This window comes from Neoarius graeffei, chromosome 14, assembly GCF_027579695.1.
Source record: "Neoarius graeffei isolate fNeoGra1 chromosome 14, fNeoGra1.pri, whole genome shotgun sequence".
Classification (NCBI taxonomy): domain Eukaryota; kingdom Metazoa; phylum Chordata; class Actinopteri; order Siluriformes; family Ariidae; genus Neoarius; species Neoarius graeffei.
In genome coordinates, this window is record NC_083582.1 from 70,206,408 (window position 1) to 70,229,382 (window position 22,975).

At 42.3% G+C, this 22,975-nt stretch overlaps 1 protein-coding gene across 1 annotated transcript in view; it reads left to right on the forward strand.

Moving 5' to 3' along the window:
- LOC132898574 (disintegrin and metalloproteinase domain-containing protein 12-like) overlaps nucleotides 1-22,975 on the forward strand; it is a 326,512-nt gene that overhangs the window by 42,458 nt on the left and 261,079 nt on the right. Inside the window, exon 3 of the mRNA XM_060940283.1 lies at nucleotides 1,227-1,300. Coding sequence (XP_060796266.1) covers nucleotides 1,227-1,300 — 74 coding nt within the window. The remainder of the gene's footprint in view (nucleotides 1-1,226; nucleotides 1,301-22,975) is intronic.

A 22,975-nucleotide genomic window follows, 5' to 3' on the forward strand; every position in this document is an offset into this window, starting at 1 on the left:
GATGGATGGATGGATGGAAGTTTGAGAATAAATCTGCTGGAGGATCCCTTTAATGATCTAGTTCCTACCTGATCAATAATTTGCATTATGGCACTACTTGTGATTGTTGCTATGTGTGTGTGTGTGTTACATCTCTGTGGGTGTTGTCTTGCTCTTGTTGTTCTTGTTGCTTTTGATTAAAATATGTATTTCCATGCATATTCTCATTTTTGCTCATAACCAAGGTGAAATATGAACATGGGTCTAGCCTAAAGTGATTTTTATGCTTGTTGTCATGGTTACATTTCAATATTCTGATAGGAGCCTTGACTTAGAGTGACAGGTGTGTTATTTATCATACAGTGACCACTAAGATGATCATATGGTCCAAGTCATCAGATGACTGACATCTACCCATCCATCAATTATCCATAATCACTTTTCCTGTGCAGGGTCGCAGGCAAGCTGGAGCCTATCTCAACTGACTATGGGTGAGAGGCGGGGTACACCCTGGACAAGTCGCCAGGTCATCACAGGGCTGACACATAGACACAGACAACCATTCATACTCACATTCACACCTACGGTCAATTTAGAGTCACCAGTTAACCTAACCTGCATGTTTTTGGACTGTGGGGGAAACCGGAGCACCCGGAGGAAACCCACGCGGACACGGGGAGAACATGCAAACTCTGCACAGAAAGGCCCTCGCCGGCCACGGGGCTCGAACCCGGACCTTCTTGCTGTGAGGCGACAGCGCTAACCACTACACCACCAGGCCACCCTTGTACGGTACGACTGACACCATTCAATAGTTACATTTGAGCGAAACAGACATTCTGACCAGTGGGATGAGTGATGATGTAACATTCCAAGACGCACTTCATTAATCCGCCGTCCAATCATCTTGAGTGTTTTTAATTGCCAGTTAAGTACTTGTGCAACAGATTGCATATAAATGAATTCAGTTTGCCAGCATTGCCGAAGTGGTGGTTACAGGTGGTTGATTGAATTCTTCTCTATCATTTAATAATTTGCAGTTTTCTTAAAAATTCTTCACACCATACATATATAAATCTATAAAATTGTCTAGCTAAAGTGGACTAGGTCTTTTTGTTGGGGAAAAAAAAACCAAGAAGCAATTGAAGAGTTCTTACGAATGCTAGAGCTTGGTTATCCTGAATGTGTCTTATGTTAAACATCCATGTCACTTCTCTCTCTCTCTCTCTCTCTCTCTCTGGTTTCAGGGACATCCTGCATCACTGAAGCTCCAGATCGAGGCGGAAGGCAAACAGCTGCTACTCATTCTGCAGAAAAATGAGTAAGCCTCCATCTCTCTTTCTCTCTCTCTCCACTTGTTTCAAGAGGAGATTTTTTTTCTGTGACGCAAATTGGTGACAAATGTACATGAGGTCCAACTTGTCCTCTAATATCTAATAGCGACTACAAAGAACACCCTCCTCCTCCTCCTCGTCCTCTTCTTCTTCCTCACACCACTCGCTCACTCATTTCACCTCCATTTTTGTAACTGCTGCCTGGTACAAAAGCTTAATAACCCAGACATCCCGCAAAACACAATCCTGGAGATCACTGTTCTGTATCTTGCGTTATATATTCTGTATTGTGTGGTTTCTTCAAATACTCAAAGAAAAATAAATAAATAAATAAATAAAGTGCTAGCCTGGCATAAAGGCTTGATATTACATCTCAGTTTCATAATTCAAATGGAGATTTTGAGAACTTTCTTGTATCTTTGAACTCTCTGAGCAGAAATGTCTCCGTCTCGCTATCTAGTTCGTCGATTTTCATCAAATGCAGTAATGAAATGCCTCGGACACGCTCATCCTCAGACATGGCTCACCTTGGATGAATTCTAGTTGAGACCGGGTAATATAATATGATTTTATATTTACAGGCTTTTCAGTGAATGTCAATGAATTCAACACAAACCCCGAAACAACATTCCTGTTGTCTTCCCTTGTCAATTGGGCTGCATATTTATTATTTTCTTGTTATTGTCATTGTTAAAATATGAAGAAGCAGGTGATAAAATGCTCGTAGGCTTCATATTTAAATCCCATTTACTGTTGGCTGAATTATTTTACCGCAGCACTGTGAAATTTTTGAATCTAATTGCTCAGAAGGTGTTGATTAATGTTCTACAGCAGCAGATCTGACAGTAGTTCTGGCTGCAATGCAAATCACAGGTTTATATTAATGCATTTATTCTCATATGCTATTTTTGTCCATTTTTCTTGGTCGTCAGTCGGGTGCCAAGGAAGACTTCTGTTGTGCAAATTCTCTACTTTCACATTACCCATAATGCTTTGCACCTTGGGGGGTAACCAGGTGCTATATTTGTTAGTCAGATAACCTCAGCCATTTCTTCAAATTCACATAGGGAAGAACGACTTTTCCTGATTTAAAGTTTTATAGAATACCTAAAGAGGCTAAGTGTCGAAAAGTGCGGGTTAGACAGAATTCGCCGTCAAAATTTTACACCGACAGACAACACGCGACTGTGTTCTACACACTTCAGTGGTGGAGTAAAGTTTGATGATCCAAGTCACGAAGCCGACAACCCCTCTGTCTGTGTGTTTAGTCATAAAAAGTGCAAAAACCGAAAAACAAGGACGAGTCAAAGAACTGAAAAGGACAACTTTATTGTGAATGAAACACAACAAATCCCAAAACACAGCACAAATGATGCAGTGTCAGTAAGCTTACATGTCCTTCCCCTTTTAGTGTTTCTGTAGGGAGATCGAATGTAGTATTTGACCCTGTCGTCCTAACAGCTTCCTCTAACAGCCCAAAGATTGTTGTAATCTGGTAGCGTACGAGCTCGAGGAAAATCAGAGTGAAAGAAATCAAAATCAACTTAAACTTAAAAAATAAATCTGACAGTTCTGCTGTGTTTACAGTCCTTACTCGACTGAGTGAATTCTTTGCTTGTGTTCTCATGCATGAAGCATTTTGTATTTTCTTATGGCTTTCTCGTCGTAACCAGCACCCAGCAAAAACCATTTCACTGTGGATTCTTCTATGATCAGTGTCGATCTTTCTCAGCTCTTCTGCAAATCTTTTACCTTCTGCAGGTCAGTAATTGTTGGAACACCCATATTGACAGACAAAGGCGGCTGCCAACTCACTGTCACCCGAAGTAGAGACGTTCAAAGCGCTTGATACGATATTTACAATCGCTTTTTTTTTACAGATTGATTTCTCAAAGTCCACAGAAAAGGCTTTGCAGATTTCTTTAAGCTTTGGTTTAGTTAGTTTTGAGACTTCTTTGAAGGTTTTTCGGGAGATTTAAATTTGAAAGATTACTGTCAGCGTGCGACGCCATTCTCTTTTAGTTTGTTTATATTTTGGTTACACCCAAAGGTGCAAACTATTATGGGTAATGTGAAACTAGTCGATAGGGTGTCTCAGGGGTGGTGGGTGTGGTGGATACGCATGCGGCTTCTGAGCCCGAAGTCTGATGCACATATCCGGCTGCATACGGGGCAAGGGGGTTCATTCAGGTAGTTCGGGGCAGCTGCTCTCGCATGACATCTCTCTCTCGCCGCATTGACTCTTTGGCATTGGCCTTCTTCAAATTTCTTGACAGCTGCTTTGCTAATTGTGTGCCATCCACTGCTGTCAGCTGCTACTGCCTCCAGCTGAGTTGGATCGAGGTTTGCCCAGGCCAGATGAGCTTTCAGATTGTCCTTGTATCTTTTCCTTGGTTGTCCTCTCTTCTGTTTTCCTTGAGCCAGTTCACCATAGAAGAGCCGTCTGGGAATTCTGTTTTCTTTCATGCGGATGAGGTGGCCGGACCAACAGAGCTGACTCTTCAGGATTTTTGATTCTATACTAATCATATTGGCTCTTTTCAGGACTTTGAGGTTTGTATTGCGATCTTGGCAGTGAATGCGCATGATTGATCTAAGAGATTGAGTGTGGAACTGTCCCAGGCACTTGAGATGTCATCGGTAGAGGGTCCATGTCTTGCATTCATGCAGTAATGATGAAAAGACAACCGCATTGTATACCTTCAGCTTGGTGGCAAGGTGGATTCCCTTTTGCTGCATGACTTTTATCCAAAATCTACCCATAGCTTGGCTGGCTTTCTGAATTCTTGCAGCGATTTCTTTGTCGAGTGAGCCGTCACTGGATATGGTGCTGCCTAGGTACTAGAAGTTTTCAACATTATTGAGTGGCGTGCCATTAATTGTGATGTAAGGTTGAGCAGGTGATTGGTTTTGGGAAGGCTGCAACAGAACTTCTGTTTTCCCAAGGCTGATGGTGAGCCTGAATAGTTTGGATGCTAGAGAGAATTTGTCCACAATTAGTTGGAGATGATCCTCGTGATGGGCCATGAGGGCACAATCATCATAAGTTTTATTCCCTACATAATACACTATAGAGCTTCTAGTTGCACTAGTAAGTGTAAAGTTGTCAAGTGCCAGATAGATGATCGAGGTAAAAAAATTTCAACCTAGATGATTTTTTTTTTTTGACCTGGGTTAAAATTTTTTACCTAGTTCATAATTTCCAACCGAGGCAAAATTTTGGATTGTCTTAGATTCTTGAAAGGGACTTTTATTTAAAGAAGAAGAAGCCTTTATTTGTCACACATACACTCCAGAACACAGTGAAATTCCTCCTCTGCATTTAACTCATCTGAAGCAGTGAACACACACATGCACACACAAGTAAGCAATGAGCACACACACATACCCAGAGCAGTGGGCAGCTATGCTTCAGTGGCCAGTGAGCAATTTGGGGTTAAGTGCCTTGCTAAAGGGCACTTCAACCCAAGGCCGCCCCATGTTAACCTAACCTTTGGACTGTGTGGGATACCTGAGCACCCAGAGGAAACCCATGCAAACACAGGGAGAACATGCAAACTCCACACAGAAAGGCCCCCGTCAGCAACTGGGCTCGAACCCAGAACTGAGCTTGCTGTGAGGCGACAGTGCCGCCTATTTTCATGCTTAATCAATCTGCTTGGATCCATGGCGTGGTGTTCGAGCAATGTTGCTGGCGGCATCACGGCGGCTGTGCTGGAGATGTGGGACTGTGGCTGCTACACCACTGGAATGATATCCTGACCTCTATTTGGTGGACCTTTTTTTTTCTTCTCATGCCTATAATTGTAAAGCGACCTTGGGTTTTGAGAAAGGCGCGATATAAATTGAACCTATTATTATTTATTATTATTAATAATCAGGGGGGCGGCACGGTGGTGTAGTGGTTAGCGCTGTCGCCTCACAGCAAGAAGGTCCGAGTTCGAGCCCCGTGGCCGGCGAGGGCCTTTCTGTGCGGAGTTTGCATGTTCTTCCCGTGTCCGCGTGCTCCGGTTTCCCCCACAGTCCAAAGACATGCAGGTTAGGTTAACTGGTGACTCTAAATTGACCGTAGGTGTGAATGGTTGTCTGTGTCTATGTGTCAGCCCTGTGATGACCTGGCAACTTGTCCAGGGTGTACCCCGCCTTTCGCCCGTAGTCAGCTGGGATAGGCTCCAGCTTGCCTGCGACCCTGTAGAACAGGATAAAGCGGCTAGAGATAATGAGATGAGAATGAGATTATTAATCAGGAATTAAACTCAGAACATTCCGATTCTTAACCCAACACCTTCACCACTAGAGCAGCGACGATTGCGATGGAAGGAATAATATATAATTTGAATTTATTAATGAGTCCAGTCTTATTAAAATAAATACAAAGTCTTCCCAAACCCTAACCCTAGATATAGTACGTCTCCCTAATACAAGTAGCAAATTATGAACTGGGTTAAAAATTTGAACTTAGGTTGAAAAATTCCACCTGCCCTACAATTCTGACCTGTAACATATACACCGTGTGTCTTTTGAGCTCCTTGGAATTTTATCCTCTCTCAATTATAGCTCACCCTGGATAAACGTTTTGGCCAAATGAAAACAGAAGAAAAAATTTCAGCTTCAGTTTGCAGATATTAAAAATAAACTGTCATTTTCATACATTTTATTCTGGGACTTTGCCCCTGGGCCAACTGGCTTCATTAGGCATCTTTATAAAGAATTTGTTCCAACATAAGATGTCTGGCTGGCTTCAAAAAGGATACGTTACAAAAAAAAGTGCCAACCAGACAGTTGCTTAGCAAAGAGATGACATACATCTCGAAACGTTTTAGCACATGGTGTCCAGTGATATGAAAACCAGAATCTGCCCTGATGTGTGAAAAGCCGTGCTGTAATGCTGTATGAACATTATGCATGTCTTCATCTCGCACCGAAGAAGATTTGACTTGCTTCAGCCTAATTGGTGTCTCTTTTCAAAAGAGTGACCTCTGAAAAAAACATCTGAACATTCACACTGACAGATTTTTGCCCAGGGCGATGAAAGCAGCACAACAGAATCTAATTACAGAATGCTGCACACGAAACTGTATGTGTGTGTGTGTGTGTTTGATGACAGGCAGATGCTTATGAAGCTCATTTTGGGCTGGAGTGGCTAACCTGCAGAGTCAGAGAGACCTTGTGAGAGAATGTTAAAGTCTGGACCTGATAATGAGTCATTATGGGAGTAAGAGGTCATGATGGGAGTTGAAGAACTGGTGAGTGGTGTGTCTGAGAAAGCTCTCTTTTAGACATGTGAAATCAGGCTTGACTAGGGGAATAATGGGATAAAGTGTCTTATTATTCAGTGCCTTCTCGAAAAGTCAGTGAGAGGATTATAGTCTATCATATAAGTCCCTTTTTATGCAGGTAATGCATTAAAACCCCTAATGAAATCTATATAAAGCTACATTTAAATGGATTTCTTTTTATCCAAGCATGACAAAGTCAAATAACTTAATAAGTTTGCTCACCTTGTAATTCATACTTCAGATATTCATGAATTAGACATTGGCACAACACAGTTATCGCACACACACACACACACTATAGTACTCAACAGCACAACGGTGCCTGACTTATTTTACTTACTTAATCCCCTTCGCCCCAAGTGGGGCATAAGGCCAATAACAAGCGCCTCCACTTTTGACGGTCTTTAGCAAGATGTTGTGTCTCACCCCATGATAGATTTAACTCGGAGGTAATGGCTCAGAGGTGATGGTTCTTCTCCAAATGGTCTTAGGTCTTCCAGGCTTCCGCCTTCCAGGGGGTGTCCACATCAGGGCAACTTTGGGGATCCGCTATTGGTCCATACGTAAGACATGCCCGAGCCATCTCTCAACGGTGCCTGAGCTCACTTTCTTTTCTGCTGATATACAAGTATTCATCTCCCTTGGTGTTTGTCCTGTTTATTCGCATTACAAGCTGGAATTAAAATGGATTTTTGGGCGGTTAGCACCATTTGATTTACACAACATACCTACCACTTTAAAGGTGCAAATTGTTTTTTTTTTATTTTATTGTGACACAAACAATAATTAAGATGAAAAAGCACAAATCTGGAGTGTGCATAGGTACCATAGCATCATTAAATCCATTATAGCAAAATGGAAACAATATGGCACCACTACAAACCTGACAAGAGAAGGCCACCCACCAAAACTCACAGACCGGGCAAGGAAGGCATTAATCAGAGATGCAACAAAAACACCAAAGATAACATTGAAGGAGCTTCAAAGATCCACAGCGGAGATGGGAGTATCTGTCCATAGGACTACTTTAAGCTGTACACTCCACAGAACGGGGCTTTATAGAAGAGTGGCCAGAAAAAAGCCATTGCTTAAGAAAACACGTTTGGAGTTTGCCCAACAGCATGTGGCAGACTCCCCAAACACATGGAAGAAGATTCTCTGGTCAGATGAGAATAAAATTGATCTTTTTGGCCATCATGGGAAATGCCATGTGTGGCACAAACCCAACACCCTGAGAACACCATTCCTTCAGTGAAGCATGGTGGTGGCAGCATCATGCTGCAGGGATATTTTTCATCTGCAGGGACAGGAAAGCTGGTCAGGACTGAAGGAAAGATGGATGGCACTAAATTGTTGAAAAAGTTCATGATGACACCTTTCTGTTTTAGCCAGCATTAACTTTTTCAGCAGTTTGTGCTACAGTAGCTTTTCTGTTGGATTGGACCATATGGGTTAGCCTTCATGTCCCATACGAATCAATGAGCCTTTGACACACATGACCCTGTCACCGGTTCACCGGTTGTCCTTCCTTGGACCATGTTTGGTAGGTACTAACCACTGCAGGCCTAGACATTAAGCATTTACCACTGGTGGCCCATTGGGCCAGTGGAATTGAAAAGTTACTGGCCCAAATGGAAAATGTGGTGGTCTGAATGCGTGCGGTACCCGAACTACAGCTGCCACAGGCAGCCGCTGCAAGCACCATAGGTGCTTGCACAAAGAGGGGGGTCCGGGGGGTCCTCCCCCGGAAAATTTAGATTTTTCAATTCATATTCGTGCATTCTGGTGCATTTTAAAGTGAAATTAATGAAAATAAGATTATTCATATTTTGCTAACATTATTATATCTTTATTGTTTGTTCACATTGATATTTTATTGTTTGCATTTCTTGTTCTATCAATTTCTTACTTACATTTAAAAATTTCCTTTGTTCTTGTTCTCTGTTCGTTTAACACATGCTGTTGATTACTGTTTTACATTAACAATTGTTTGTATAAGTTTTAGAATAAGCTAAGTTTTGCCTCACCATGCAACTAACTTGTTTATAGAATAAGCTTTGCCTGTAACCCACCCTGTGTGATGTAGACATTCATCTCATCTCATTATCTCTAGCCGCTTTATCCTTCTACAGGGTCGCAGGCAAGCTGGAGCCTATCCCAGCTGACTACGGGCGAAAGGCGGGGTACACCCTGGACAAGTCGCCAGGTCATCACAGGGCTGACACATAGACACAGACAACCATTCACACTCACATTCACACCTACGGTCAATTTAGAGTCACCAGTTAACCTAACCTGCATGTCTTTGGACTGTGGGGGAAACCGGAGCACCCGGAGGAAACCCACGCGGACACGGGGAGAACATGCAAACTCCGCACAGAAAGGCCCTTGCCGGCCCCGGGGCTCGAACCCAGGACCTTCTTGCTGTGAGGCGACAGCGCTAACCACTACACCACCGTGCCGCTGTGATGTAGACATATTTTCCTTTTTTGTCATGGTTTCAACTTTGGCTCATATATTCTCAACATTGTAGATATTGAATTCTCACCACTGTAGATATTCTAATAGAAATAGAGGTACAATGAACTTTTTAAATACACCTTTATATAATAGCCACAAAACACACACAGGCCAGTCCCAAGTCTGGATGAAAGGTGAGGGTGGCATACTAACCCTTATCATGTTGGATTTTAATGGGCATTTTTATTGCCCATGAAGAAGTTTTATTTCTTAATTAATAAAATATCATGAGAATCATTGACAAGCCATACATTTCCTGAAAGGGTGGACTTTGGGGAAAAATCTAGTGAGATTTTTGCAAAGCCTTACCTGCTCGGGGGTGATTTATAACCCTAATTACCTGTTAATTAGCTAATTAACAGGTATGCTCAGGTGAGCCAAAAAGGGGTGAAATGTTGTATTTTTTTTTTAATAAGACAAGATATAAACACCAAATTTTCAGGATATGTCCTTGGGGGAACTAGTAGTAAATTTTTGCAAATTCAGCTCATTTGCATAAACCGTTGCCATGGCAACAGCAGATACCCTAGCAACTGGGGGTATACTGGGTTTAGCATGGTCTGGTTGTACCAGAGAGGGTCAGAATAGTTATTATTTTTGTTGTAATTAACTAATGTAGACCTAGTTTGGCTATTTTGATAGATTTCATCATCTTCGGATATTTGAATAATATAATATATGGGATCAGATCTAATTTACCACATTATTTTATCTGTTCTTCTATTTCAGTCATAGCAACCAACATTTATACTTCATTCTTTAATCACTAAAAGTTGATACACGTGTAGCCATATCTCTTGGCAGTGTATCCTGAAATTTTGATATTAATATACAAAGTCTGAACGATTTTACACCATCTGAAGCTAAAGCGCCTGTGTTGAAATGCTGTTTTACGATTCGGCGCCATATTTGGCGAGTTGTAAATCGAGCGTGACGTCACGCGCTCTGATTGGCTGCCGAGTTCAAAATGAAGCCGTTCGTTAAAACCCGATAGTTAATTTATGCACGATTGTATTTATGAATGAATGACACAACTGAACTCTCTAGCAGAAGAGGCAGAAAGTGGTATAAAGATGGCGACGATCGGACAATGAGAAGTTTGTTTGTTTTTAGCTCAAACTGTTTACCTGGCCTTTGGCCAGGTTGGGAGCGTGGAGTTTGAACATATTTCTATTTGAATTTCACCATTCTGATGGTCTCCTTGCCGCAACCGTCTTCGTCTACAAGATGCTATTTTCCTGCCAAAATGACGCTTCCGAATAGCGCCGAACATCTCCGAAGATGCACGAAGACGACACACTCATGCCGCGGAGCGGAGGGTGATGAAAACAAAGATGGCGGACCTTGTATAGAAAAGGTGCATTTTACGAACAATTTCTTCACAATTCTGGGTAAAATATGAGTAATAAAATTGTTAATTTGTATCGAAAATGTACTGGCCCACCCGGGCCACTGTTTGGCCAAATTTAGTGGCCCGAAAGACGTAAAAAACACCGCCGGGCCATCGGGCAAGTGCTAATGTCGAGGCCTGCACTGCATACCAGGAACACCCCATAAGATGTGCCATTTTGGAGATGCTCAGACCCAGTCATCTAGGCATCACAATTTGATCCTTGTCAAAGTCACGCCTTACGCTTGCCCATTTTTCCTGCTTCCAACACATCAATTTCAAGAACTGACTGTTCTCTTGCTGCCTAATATATCCCATCCCTCGACAGATACCATTGTAATGCAATAATCAATGTTATTCACTTCACCTGTCAGTGGTCAGAATGGTTTGACTGATGGGTGTATAGCGATGGTTCTGGATGATCATTTTAATTACACTGGGCTGGGTCTGATGTTTCATCAGACTGTAAGAGTGAGACAGAATTTGAAGTGTTGCACAGAAAATATAAACACAACCCACAATATAAATGATTTATTCTGTAATCATTCAGTTAACAGAAGATTGTCCTAAACTTTCCAGGCTTGAAGATCCACTGAGATTTACAAAATGACCGAAGTCTCAAGACTAAGACTAAAAGTTTGTGTATGTGAAAAAACATACTTGATGATATCTCCAAAAGAAAGAAAGGGGGGAAAAAAAATACAAGCTGATCGACTGCCTGGATATTTGGAGTAGTGCTTGTGTTTTCATTTTTTGTGCATTTTCCCTACTGAATATGAAATATGGAGTATTTCTGCTTAAAAATACAAAACACATGGCCGTGTCAATGCAGATCAGTTCATTTTGCGCCCACAGTATGATTTACTGTCGCCAGAAGAGACATCGAACATGCAAATCAGTACAACCGAAAGGCAGGTACGAAGTTTAATATTTTAAACTGGGTTTTGACAAAGAACTTTTAGTACACATAAAGAAGCACATTTTAATATTGCTTCCTTCAGCGATGTTCCACATTTCATCATTCATGCTATACATTTTTTATAACTCAAATTCAGGACATCCATTATCTGCTCATGCAGTTTATCAGATTGTACATGCAATTTTCTACAAGCTTAGGAGGAAATAAACTGGTTTGACTCCAGGTTTGTTCTTGTCAACTAACTAGGACCAGCTGTTTGAAGACTGATTATACAAGTTAAATTAGTTTGGTTCAAAACAAACCTGTAAATACTCCAAGTACATTGCGAATAAATGTTTGAGTGAAAGAATGTTGAGTGCTGTAATAGAAATGCAGGTGATTGCATAACTTGTATAGATTGTATTAAAATGGATAGCTTGTTCTGCTGCTTGGTGCACTGCTTACTCAATTGTTTTGTTTCTCGATCAGTTTTCTTGCTGTCCACTCTCTACTGCATCCATGAGCTCACAGACACCCGCAACATAGCTTGACATAGCTATTGGGGCAGCATGGTGGTGTAGTGGTTAACACTGTTGTCTCACAGTGAGAAGGTTCTGGGTTTGAACCCCATGGCCATTGGGGGCCTTTCTGTGGAGTTTGCATGTTCTCCCTGTGTCTGCGTGGGTTTCTTTTGGGTGCTCCAGTTCCCTCCATGGTTCAAAGAAAAGAATACCCAGCCACTGGGGTTGTACAACATAGTGCATACTTAGTGCTGGTCCCAAGCCCAGAAGGGTAGGGTTGGGGAGGGTTGTGTCAGGAAGTGCCCTTCTGGTGTAAAAAATCTATGCAAAGGGGTTGAAAATCAGTTGGGACTTTGCCCTGTCAATTAATCCATCATCCATATCCACTTATCCTGTGCAGGGTTGCAGGCAAGCTGGAGCCTATCCCATCTGACTATGGGCAAGAGGCAAGGTACACCCTGACCATGCAGAAACAAACAACCATTCACACCTACGGTCAATTTAGAACCACCAATTAGCCTAACCTGCATGTTTTTGAACTGTGAGGGAAACCCACACAGATATGGGGAGAACATGCAAACTCCACACAGAAAGGCCCCCACCAGTCACTGGGTTCAAACCCAGAACCTTCTTGCTGTGAGGCAACAGTGGTAACCACTACACCACCGTGCCACCCCGTCAATTAAATTATAAAAGCGAGTGTATGCTGTTCCTCCCATCCTGAATGCATGGCCAATTTTATTCTCTTGGAGCTCTCAGACACAGGTAGCTGAGGCATTGTTGGGATTTCAACCTATGATCTCTTCCACTACTCTGGAACTTTCTTCCATTATTTTTACAGTGGTGCTTGAAAGTTTGTGAACCCTTGAGAATTTTCTATATTTCTGCATAAATATGACCTAAAACATCATCTGATTTTCACACAAGTCCTAAAAGTAGATAAAGAGAACCCAGTTAAACAAATGAGACAAAAATATTATACTTGGTCATTTATTTATTAAGGAAAATTATCCAATATTACATATCTGTGAGTGGCAAAAGTATGTGAACTTTTGCTTTCAATTTGTTTGTTCGTTTGTTTGTTCCCAACATAACTCAAAAAGTAGTGAACGGATTTTGATTAAATTTTGAAAAACAGTGAGCCATGGGCCAAGGAATAATTGAACACATTTTGATGCAAATCCGGATATGTATGTGGATCCAGTACAAAGTCCTGGTTGTGATATTCAAGTCTCTGATTGGCCTTTCTCCACCATACCTTATAACGAATAGGCCCCTAAAGGGGCCCCTAAAGAGAACTATAGCAGACAACAACAATGATTTGGTGGTTCCTAGTACCCAGAGAAGTTAATCTGGTGGGAGAACGTGAGCCTACGCAAGTTCCAAGTTATGGAATACCTTGCCGAGAGAACTTAAGTCATGTGAAAACTAACAATTTCAAGAAACAATTGAAAATCTTCTTATTTAAATCAACTCATGCTTCTTAGATTCTGACTTGTTTATTGAAAATTAACGATTCTTTAAAATTTCTTTTTATTCTATAGTGATTTTAGACTTGAAGTATAATTATTGTTTGTTTGCAATGTTTGAATTTTAAAGTGCTACAGATACCCCTTTTCCACCAAATCAGTTCCAGGGCTGGTTCGGGGCCAGTGCTGGTGCTGGTTCACAACTCGTTCAACTTGCGAGCCAGCTGAGAACCAGTTTGCTTTTCCATAGCTCGGGGTGCTAAGGGGAGCCACGTCAGTTATGTCGCTGTATACATCAGTTACGTCGCTGTATACGTCAGTTACGTTGCTGCGTTTGCATAAACCTTGGCGCGAACATTGAAACAACACGGAGAAGAAGAATCAGCAACAACAACAACAATAATGGATGACTTCGCGTTTGTACAGCTGCTGCTTCTCGTCGCTTATAAATGGCGACCTTTCGTGGTTTTGCTATTGTTGCTGGTCTTAACAACTCCGCCCCCCCTGCTGACGTAAGCGGTTCTTTCCTCTGGCCCAGCAAAGAGTTGGTGCTAGCCTGGAACCGTTTTTTCTGGCCCCAGAGCCAGTTCTTTGTCAGTGGAAACAGAAAACCCGGTTCCAAACTAAGCACTGGCCCTGAACCAGCCCTGGAACTGATTTGGTGGAAAAGGGGCAAGAGTGTACATATATAGCACTATATAAATGTAATATCTTATTATTATTATTATTTATTTTATTTTTATTTTTTTGTGGATGTTCTAATATGTAGCTTGGTGGAGATGCGTATGCACTCTACCGATTACCCTTCTAATTCTTTTCATTATGTTCGTGTTCATCTCTGATTTCACAATAAATAAAACTAGTCAAGTCAAGTTTATTTGTATAACGCTTTTAACAACAGACATTGTCACAAAGCAGCTTTACAAAAAATTAAAGACTTTAAACATGGGCTAATTTTATCCCTAATCTATCCCAAATAAGCAAGCCTGTGGTGAAGGTGGCAAGGAAAAACTCCCTCAGACGACATGAGGAAGAAACCTTGAGAGGAACCAGACTCAAAAAGGAACCCATCCTCATCTGGGTGATAACAGATGGCGTGATTATAAATAACTCACTTCTATAACAGTGTCCTATATAGTCACAAAGTATAACTGTGTAACCAGAAAATTCATTATAGTTTTAACTAGTGCTGTCAAGCGATTAAAATATTTAATCGCGATTAATGTCGCGACTGTCATAGTTAACTCGCGATTAATCGCAATTTAATCACACATTTTTGTCACATGAAAAAACATTGTAATTTTCTTACCAGCATAAAAAAGTGAATGGGCTTGTTTTGTACCAATGTTTTTTTTATTGCAAAGCATAACACATCTTGACACAGCCACTGCAAAGTGAAACCTAAGCTGAGCACAGTGGCTCTTCGTCCTGAGGCTAGCAAGAGAACCATGAGTGAAGTGATTTACTGCTTGAGTTAGTCTACAACTGTAATCAGAGAGACAGGTTACACAGTGACGGTAGGCTTGACATGCTTGATTATAATATAAAGTACACTATTATATTAACTTTAAGTTGTTCGTTGATAAATATTGCATTGAATCTGATCTTTACTGTTTCAGCTCACTTAACACATTTTGTACTTTTACACTTTCTGCCTGTTGATGCGTCACGCTGTCCAATCAGAGGCGGCCAAATTTGCATATTACAGGAAGGATTTCTGGGATAGCATTGAGTTTACAGTTCAGAGGGATCTGGCTTCTTTAGACGCTGTCTTCTTAAACCTGAATAAATATTTAAAAAGAGCCAAATGAGCCAGTCTTTTGAACGGCTCTTTTCAAAGAATGGATCACAAAGATGCGGATCCCATCAAAGAGCCATAAATCCCATCTCTACTAGCGCGCCCTGCCCGCGCTGGTTCTTTGGGGGAGGAGGGTAGAGGACTCTGGCTGTGCGGGGCATTACAGTCTAGCTGCTATCGGTTTTCTAAGCAAAGTCTCTGTTCCAAGTTCCTGGCAGTTTCAAAAGCTTATGAAAAACCTACATCATGTCACAGAGTGTTAATGTCGCGATAAAAAAATTATTGCCATTAAAATTGAGTCAAGTTAACGCGACATTTTTGACAGCACTAGTTTTAACATGAAGTCTGTTTTGTTGAAGTTATAAACTGATGGAAACTTGAGTGTAAAACTGTTCATGAGAACTGCAGTCCTACAGTTAGCAAGCCAACTGTAGTCCTCAGGCATAAAAGCATTATTGTATGTGTCCAGAGCGTCTTCCAAGTGCCACTTTTGACTGTCCATATGGGGCTGTCCTCTACAGGAGCGATGTGATGAGACTCCAGCCAAACGCAGGGCATCAGGATGGATCAGGCAGGTCCGAGGAGCAGAAGAGAACTACTCAGTCATCTCATCTCATCTCATCTCATCTCATTATCTCTAGCCGCTTTATCCGGTTCTACAGGGTCGCAGGCAAGCTGGAGCCTATCCCAGCTGACTACGGGCAAAAGGCGGGGTACACCCTGGACAAGTCTCCAGGTCATCACAGGGCTGACACATAGACACAGACAACCATTCACACTCACACCTACCGGTAAGGTCAATTTAGAGCCACCAATTAACCTAACCTGCATGTCTTTGGACTGTGGGGGAAACCGGAGCACCCGGAGGAAACCCACGTGGACACAGGGAGAACATGCAAACGCCACACAGAAAGGCCCCCGTCAGCCACGGGGCTCGAACCCGGACCTTCTTGCTGTGAGGCAACAGCGCTAACCACTACACCACCGTGCCGCCCCCTACTCAGTCATATTTGTGTAAAATCCTGTAATATTACTCTAACTTGTCAGTCTGTGTGGTTCTTTGGCTTCTGATATTGTCTTTCCCAGTTCCGCATCCTTCAGCTTGTCAACAGCCAATGATTCAGAAGTATGAAACCTGCAGATTCTGTTCAGGGCATCACAATGTTCTGTGAGTGTTAATCAGAGTGTTGTGACTAACATGAGGAATGTAGTCAGAGCTCAGTTTCCCAAAAACAACATACTCCATCCATCACCGCTTATCCTGTGCAGGGTCGCAGGCAAGCTGGAGCCTATTCCAGCTGACTATGGGCAAGAGGTGGGGTACACCCTGGACAAGTCACCAGATCATCACAGGGCTGAAGCATAGAGACAAACAACCATTCACACTTACGGTCAACTTAGAGCCACCAATTAGCCTAACCTGCATGTCTTTGGACTGTGGGGGAAACTGGAGCACCCAGAGGAAACCCACGCAGACACAGGGAGAACATGCAAACTCCACACAGAAAGGCCCCCATCGGCCACTGGGCTCGAACCCAGAACCTTCTTGGTGTAAGGGGACAGTGCTAACCACAATAAGGCAATAAGGCCTTGTGAGTGCCACCCAAGCAACAGACTCACAAGGCCTTATTGCCTTATTGTAATATATGATGCAGTATAAAGTGTGTATTATATACAGGTTGTAAATGCAGTTGTTTTTCTGACATAATGTGACAGTGTGGAAGAAAAACCTACAGCGAAGCAGAATAGGGGTGAAAGGCCATTGAGTGTATTGGAAGAGAGTCTTGTTTGGCCTGATTAAGCCCAGTTGTTCAAACATGACTAAAAATTGCAAAAAGAGGAGAAAAAGAAACATCTAATGATAAATGAAATTATGAAAAGTGAAAGCAGTGATTTGTTTTGTAACCTCTCCAGTTTCAACCCAGCAATATTTCCCACTAACAGAAGATAGTGTTTTCTGGAGAATCTGTCCACACAGTGGGAGGTGAGGGACACAAACCTGGTGTGTGTCAAACTGCATTACTGATGATTTTGAAGGACAAGAACTTCGTATGTTGAGATCTCCTTTCTTTTTATGTAACAGCCTTCTAGGCCACCCAGGATTTCACTGAGGCATCATTAAAGTCTACTTGCAGTTTAGAAGCACTTGGAAGAAATTGTAGCTGTCGAATAGGATTGTTTCTCTGCTTCTCCTGGCAGTATATAAAGGAAATTATATATCATTGGCTTTATTCTACAAGTTCACATCGAAGAAGTTATTATTGCTTGTTTTTTTGTTTGCATAAACAGATAAACTTAATCTTCTGAGAATTTCATACAAGGAATTTGACTGAATGATTGTCTGAATGCTAACTGGTCCCAACCGCTAACCTTAACCCATGTGACCTTAACCAATGTATTGTGTTAAGAATTGTGTAAATTGTTATGATTTTGTGAGTGCATGTTGGAATAGATGGTGGAAAAAGGTACCGGTAAAATGTATCTCCACAGGCAAAAGGAAATTTAAAAAAAAATTATTTCTCCAATTTAGTTATGGTCAAGGGCAGCACGGTGGTGTAGTGGTTAGCACTGTCGCCTCACAGAAAGAAGGTCCGGGTTCAAGCCCCGTGGCCAGCGAGGGCCTTTCTGCATGGAGTTTGCATGTTCTCCCCGTGTCCGCGTGGGTTTCCTCCGGGTACTCCGGTTTCCCCCACAGTCCAAAGACATGCAGGTTAGGTTAACTGGTGACTCTAAATTGACCGTAGGTGTGAGTGTGAATGGTTGTCTGTGTCTATGTGTCAGCCCTGTGATGACCTGGCGACTTGTCCAGGGTGTACCCCACCTTTCGCCTGTAGTCAGCTGGGATAGGCTCCAGCTTGCCTGCGACCCTGTAGAACAGGATAAAGCGGCTAGAGATAATGAGATGAGATGAGTCATGGTCAAATCCCACCCACCAGACCAGGACTCCCTGATCACATGACAGCTACCAACCTGGGAGGGTGAAGGCTATCACATGTGTCCTCCGAGACACGTGATGCCAGTCGATTGCGTCTTTTCAAACTGCTAGTTAACCAAAGTCAGGGGTCAACATAACACACTTGGAGAACAGCACTATCTGCCCACTTCTGTATACATGAGCTCATAGATACCTATGATTAGTTAGTGTTGTTATAATTAACAGGGGTACGAAAGTATGCCACCCCTCCCTGAGAGCACCAGGCCACACTTAGCTTTCTTGGGCTCCCAGTCATGGATGGCTGTGGCATCACTGGGATTTGAACTAGCAATCTTCAGATGATAGGGCAAACTATTTTCTATTGGGCCACTCAGAAGCAAGAAACAAATATTTAAACATGTTTTCAGTGATATTTCAACAGAGAGAATTTAACATCTGCCCAGAAAATATGAAATATTGATTGGAGGCAAAACAAATTTAAAATATAATTGAAGTTAAATGTGAGCCTCATGCTATTAGAGTATATTTATCACACTGGAAAAGAAGATGTAAACCTATAAAACTGGTATCTTTATTTTCACTTTGGACATTTTTGTGATGGAGTAATATTTTGTAACACAAGACTTTGCTAGGGGCGGCACAGTGGTGTAGTGGTTAGCACTGTCGCCTCACAGAAAGAAGGTCCTGGGTTCGAGCCCCGTGGCCGGCGAGGGCCTTTCTGCGCGGAGTTTGCATGTTCTCCCCATGTCTGCGTGGGTTTCCTCCGGGTGCTCCGGTTTCCCCCACAGTCCAAAGACATGCAGGTTAGGTTAACTGGTGACTCTAAATTGACCGTAGGTGTGAATGTGAGTGTGAATGGTTGTCTGTGTCTATATGTCAGCCCTGTGATGACCTGGCTTGCTTAGAAGTTATCCTGGGGTCCTTTGTGACCTCACTGACTATTACACGCCTTGCTCTTGGAGTGATCTTTGTTGGTCAACCACTCCTGGGGAGGGTAACAATGGTCTTGAATTTCCTCCATTTGTACACAATCTGTCTGACTGTGGATCGGTGGAGTCCAAACTGGTTAGAGATGGTTTTGTAACCTTTTCCAGCCTGATGGGCATCACAATGCTTTTTCTGAGGTCTTCAGAAATCTCCTTTGTTCGTGCCATGATACACTAACACAAACATGTGTTGTAAAGATCAGACTTTGATAGATCCCTGTTCTTTAAATAAAACAGGGCGCCCACTCACACCTGATTGTCATCCCATTGATTGAAAACACCTGATTCTAATTTCACCTTCAAATTAACTGCTAATCCTAGAGGTTCACATACTTTTGCCACTCACAGATATGGAATATTGGATTATTTTCCTCAATAAATAAATGACCAAGTATAATATTTTTGTCTCATTTGTTTAACTGGGTTCTCTTTATCTACAACCCCTATTCCAAAAAAGTTGGGACAAACTACAAATTGTAAATAAAAACAGAATGCAATGATGTGGAAGTTTCAAAATTCCATATTTTATTCAGAATAGAACATAGATGACATATCAAACGTTTAAACTGAGAAAATGTATCATTTAAAGAGAAAAATTAGGTGATTTTAAATTTCATGACAACACCACATCTCAAAAAAGTTGGGACAAGGCCATGTTTACCACTGTGAGACATCCCCTTTTCTCTTTACAACAGTCTGTAAACGTCTGGGGACTGAGGAGACAAGTTGCTCAAGTTTAGGGATAGGAATGTTAACCCATTCTTGTCTAATGTAGGATTCTAGTTGCTCAACTGTTTTAGGTCTTTTTTGTCGTATCTTCCGTTTTATGATGCACCAAATGTTTTCTATGGGTGAAAGATCTGGACTGCAGGCTGGCCAGTTCAGTACCCGGACCCTTCTTCTACGCAGCCATGATGATGTAATCAATGCAGTACTGTATGTGGTTTGGCATTGTCATATTGGAAAATGCAAGGTCTTCCCTGAAAGAGACGTCGTCTGGATGGGAGCATATGTTGCTCTAGAACCTGGATATACCTTTCAGCATTGATGGTGTCTTTCCAGATGTGTAAGCTGCCCATGCCACATGCACTAATGCAACCCCATACCATCAGAGATCCAGGCTTCTGAACTGAGCGCTGATAACAACTTGGGTCGTCCTTCTCCTCTTTAGTCCGAATGACACGGCGTCCCTGATTTCCATAAAGAACTTCAAATTTTGATTCGTCTGACCACAGAACAGTTTTCCACTTTGCCACAGTCCATTTTAAATGAGACTTGGCCCAGAGAAGACGTCTGCACTTCTGGATCATGTTTATGAACATGAAACAGCCTCAAACATGGTCACTTTAAACTACACTTCCCATGAATCACAGCACCCTCTGTCTCCTGTCTATTAATTACATCTGTCACTTGTTTCCTCGTCAATCAGCTCCGCTATTTAAACTGCTCTCTTACTCACACTAGACGCGAAGTATTGTTCAGTGTTTTCTCTCCTGGCATACTGAGCCATTTACTTTCTGCCTGTCTTCCCGTTATTGCAAACGTAATCACGTTAACCTCAACCTTGCCTTCTCATCTTGCATTCGTTATTCTGTTTACTGATTGACCGACCCCTGCCCGTTTCTCTGACTACGATTCTTGTCTTCTGATTTGGCTTAGTCAACAGTTTGCTTCACCCACTCTCCCCTGCGCCTACATCCGTAAGTGCCTGCAACCTGACATTATAGACTTATTATAAACATAGTATAAAAATAGTCATTGTTGATGTAATGTTTCATGAGTGTTATTATAGCATCTGTATATGAGTACCAGTAAGTTGGAACCAACTGGAACATCCTTAGCCCACCATACTTTTTTCTGGACAGGAAACTGACCTGTGTGTGCTACTGTTTTCTTGGGTAGAACTTTAAGCATGTTTTTCTTGAATCTTCTGACATTTTCTCATCTCATCTCATCTCATCTCATCTCATCTCATTATCTCTAGCCACTTTATCCTGTTCTACAGGGTCGCAGGCAAGCTGGAGCCTATCCCAGCTGACTACGGGCGAAAGGCGGGGTACACCCTGGACAAGTCGCCAGGTCATCACAGGGCTGACACATAGACACAGACAACCATTCACACTCACATTCACACCTACGGTCAATTTAGAGTCACCAGTTAACCTAACCTGCATGTCTTTGGACTGTGGGGGAAACCGGAGCACCCGGAGGAAACCCACGCAGACACGGGGAGAACATGCAAACTCCGCACAGAAAGGCCCTCGCCGGCCCCGGGGCTCGAACCCGGACCTTCTTGCTGTGAGGCGACAGTGCTAACCACTACACCATCGTGCTGCCCCTCTGACATTTTCTTGTAAATTATATTCAATTTGTAGAGTAATTAGCAACTCATGTCCAGTGTAATTTGGCCTTTGAAGATCACAAAAATGTGCCTGGAAATACCTGAGAAGCCATCTCTAGGCATCTAAAGCCCTTCAGCTTCCGGGGCCCGAAGGCGGAGCCCAGACCCCTGGCCGCATTGTTCCGGGCCTTTGGCCTGTCATTCGGACAGGCTGAAATTTGAATGGACAGACAACATTTCAGACTTGCCTGTCCTTTGACAGTCTGCTTAAAATCCCTTATTTCCCACACTGAACACCTGAACCTGAACTTCACCCTGACATAGTTTTACTCATTTCTTGTTTCATCTTTGTTTCTGATTCTGATTTTATGCTTTGTCTATATTTTTCATGCAGTTTATGCTTCACTTTTTTAAGTGTCCATGGAAATCACACTGATATCTACAGTATACTTATAATCATAATCAATAACCATGTCTAGCTCTGGTTTCAAAGAAAGGTAGGAATAATGGCGCGGTTGTCATGGACAACCAAAAAAGCTGATTATACTTGGTCCTACCATCTAATGTCAGATTATTATCGAGCTATTGAGCCGTGCTGTAATTACAGCTGGTCCGACCTTAGCTCTCTCCAAACCCAGTGTTTTATTGATGCAGTTGAACCTTTGAGCATTAGAGTTCCTTTTTCCCCCCTTTGGGATGTAAGACTATTGACTGAAATAAATGTACCTTTTTTGAGATTTGAAAGCTGGACGCTTTGGTGAGTTTTGGTGAAATAATAAAAATAGGTTAGTTGTTATAATGAACAAATTATAAGGATGTTACCAAAAAAAAATCCAACAAACTCCACCACTCCTCCACCACCACCACCACCACAACAACAACAACCACAAAGCAAAACAGTGGGGAAAAAAACCAAAGGGATCATTCAGGGCCATTTCCATGGCAACCGTAGGCCCTTTTGGGAGAAAGTGAGGAAGGGGAGATGTGGTGAGGAAGAGATAGACACAGACAGGTAAAGAGAGGAGGCAGGGATGGATGAGACAGTGCTCACGGAAGGTCCACCCGCTCAGTTTTGGATGGGGAAGGATTTTATTATCAAAGGGAAATGACAACCAGGGAGAACTGTGTGTGTGTGTGTGTGTGTGTAGTTTTCCCACATCTCAACACCTTCAACTTCACCACTTATCTGAAGGAGATAAAGGGAGTCTCGTAACCTCAGCTCAGAGACAGGGGCATTAATGGCAGTGAGTGAAAATCTGCTGGAGGGTTGAGATACAAGAGCAAATGTGAAAAGCCTGGATGTTGGAGGTTCAACTCTTAGAAAATGTAAAACAGAGATAAGTTGAGAGAGAGAGAGAGAGAGAGAGAGTCAAATTGGAGAAAAAACAGATAAGCTACTTCCAGAATGTTCTCACAGACGAGCAGCAGTTCTGTAATGCAGATGCTGAAACATCACGAGTGTTTGCAAGGGTGTCAATCTCAAGGCAGGAGATATGAATATTTAAGAAAGAAGATATGTAAGTCT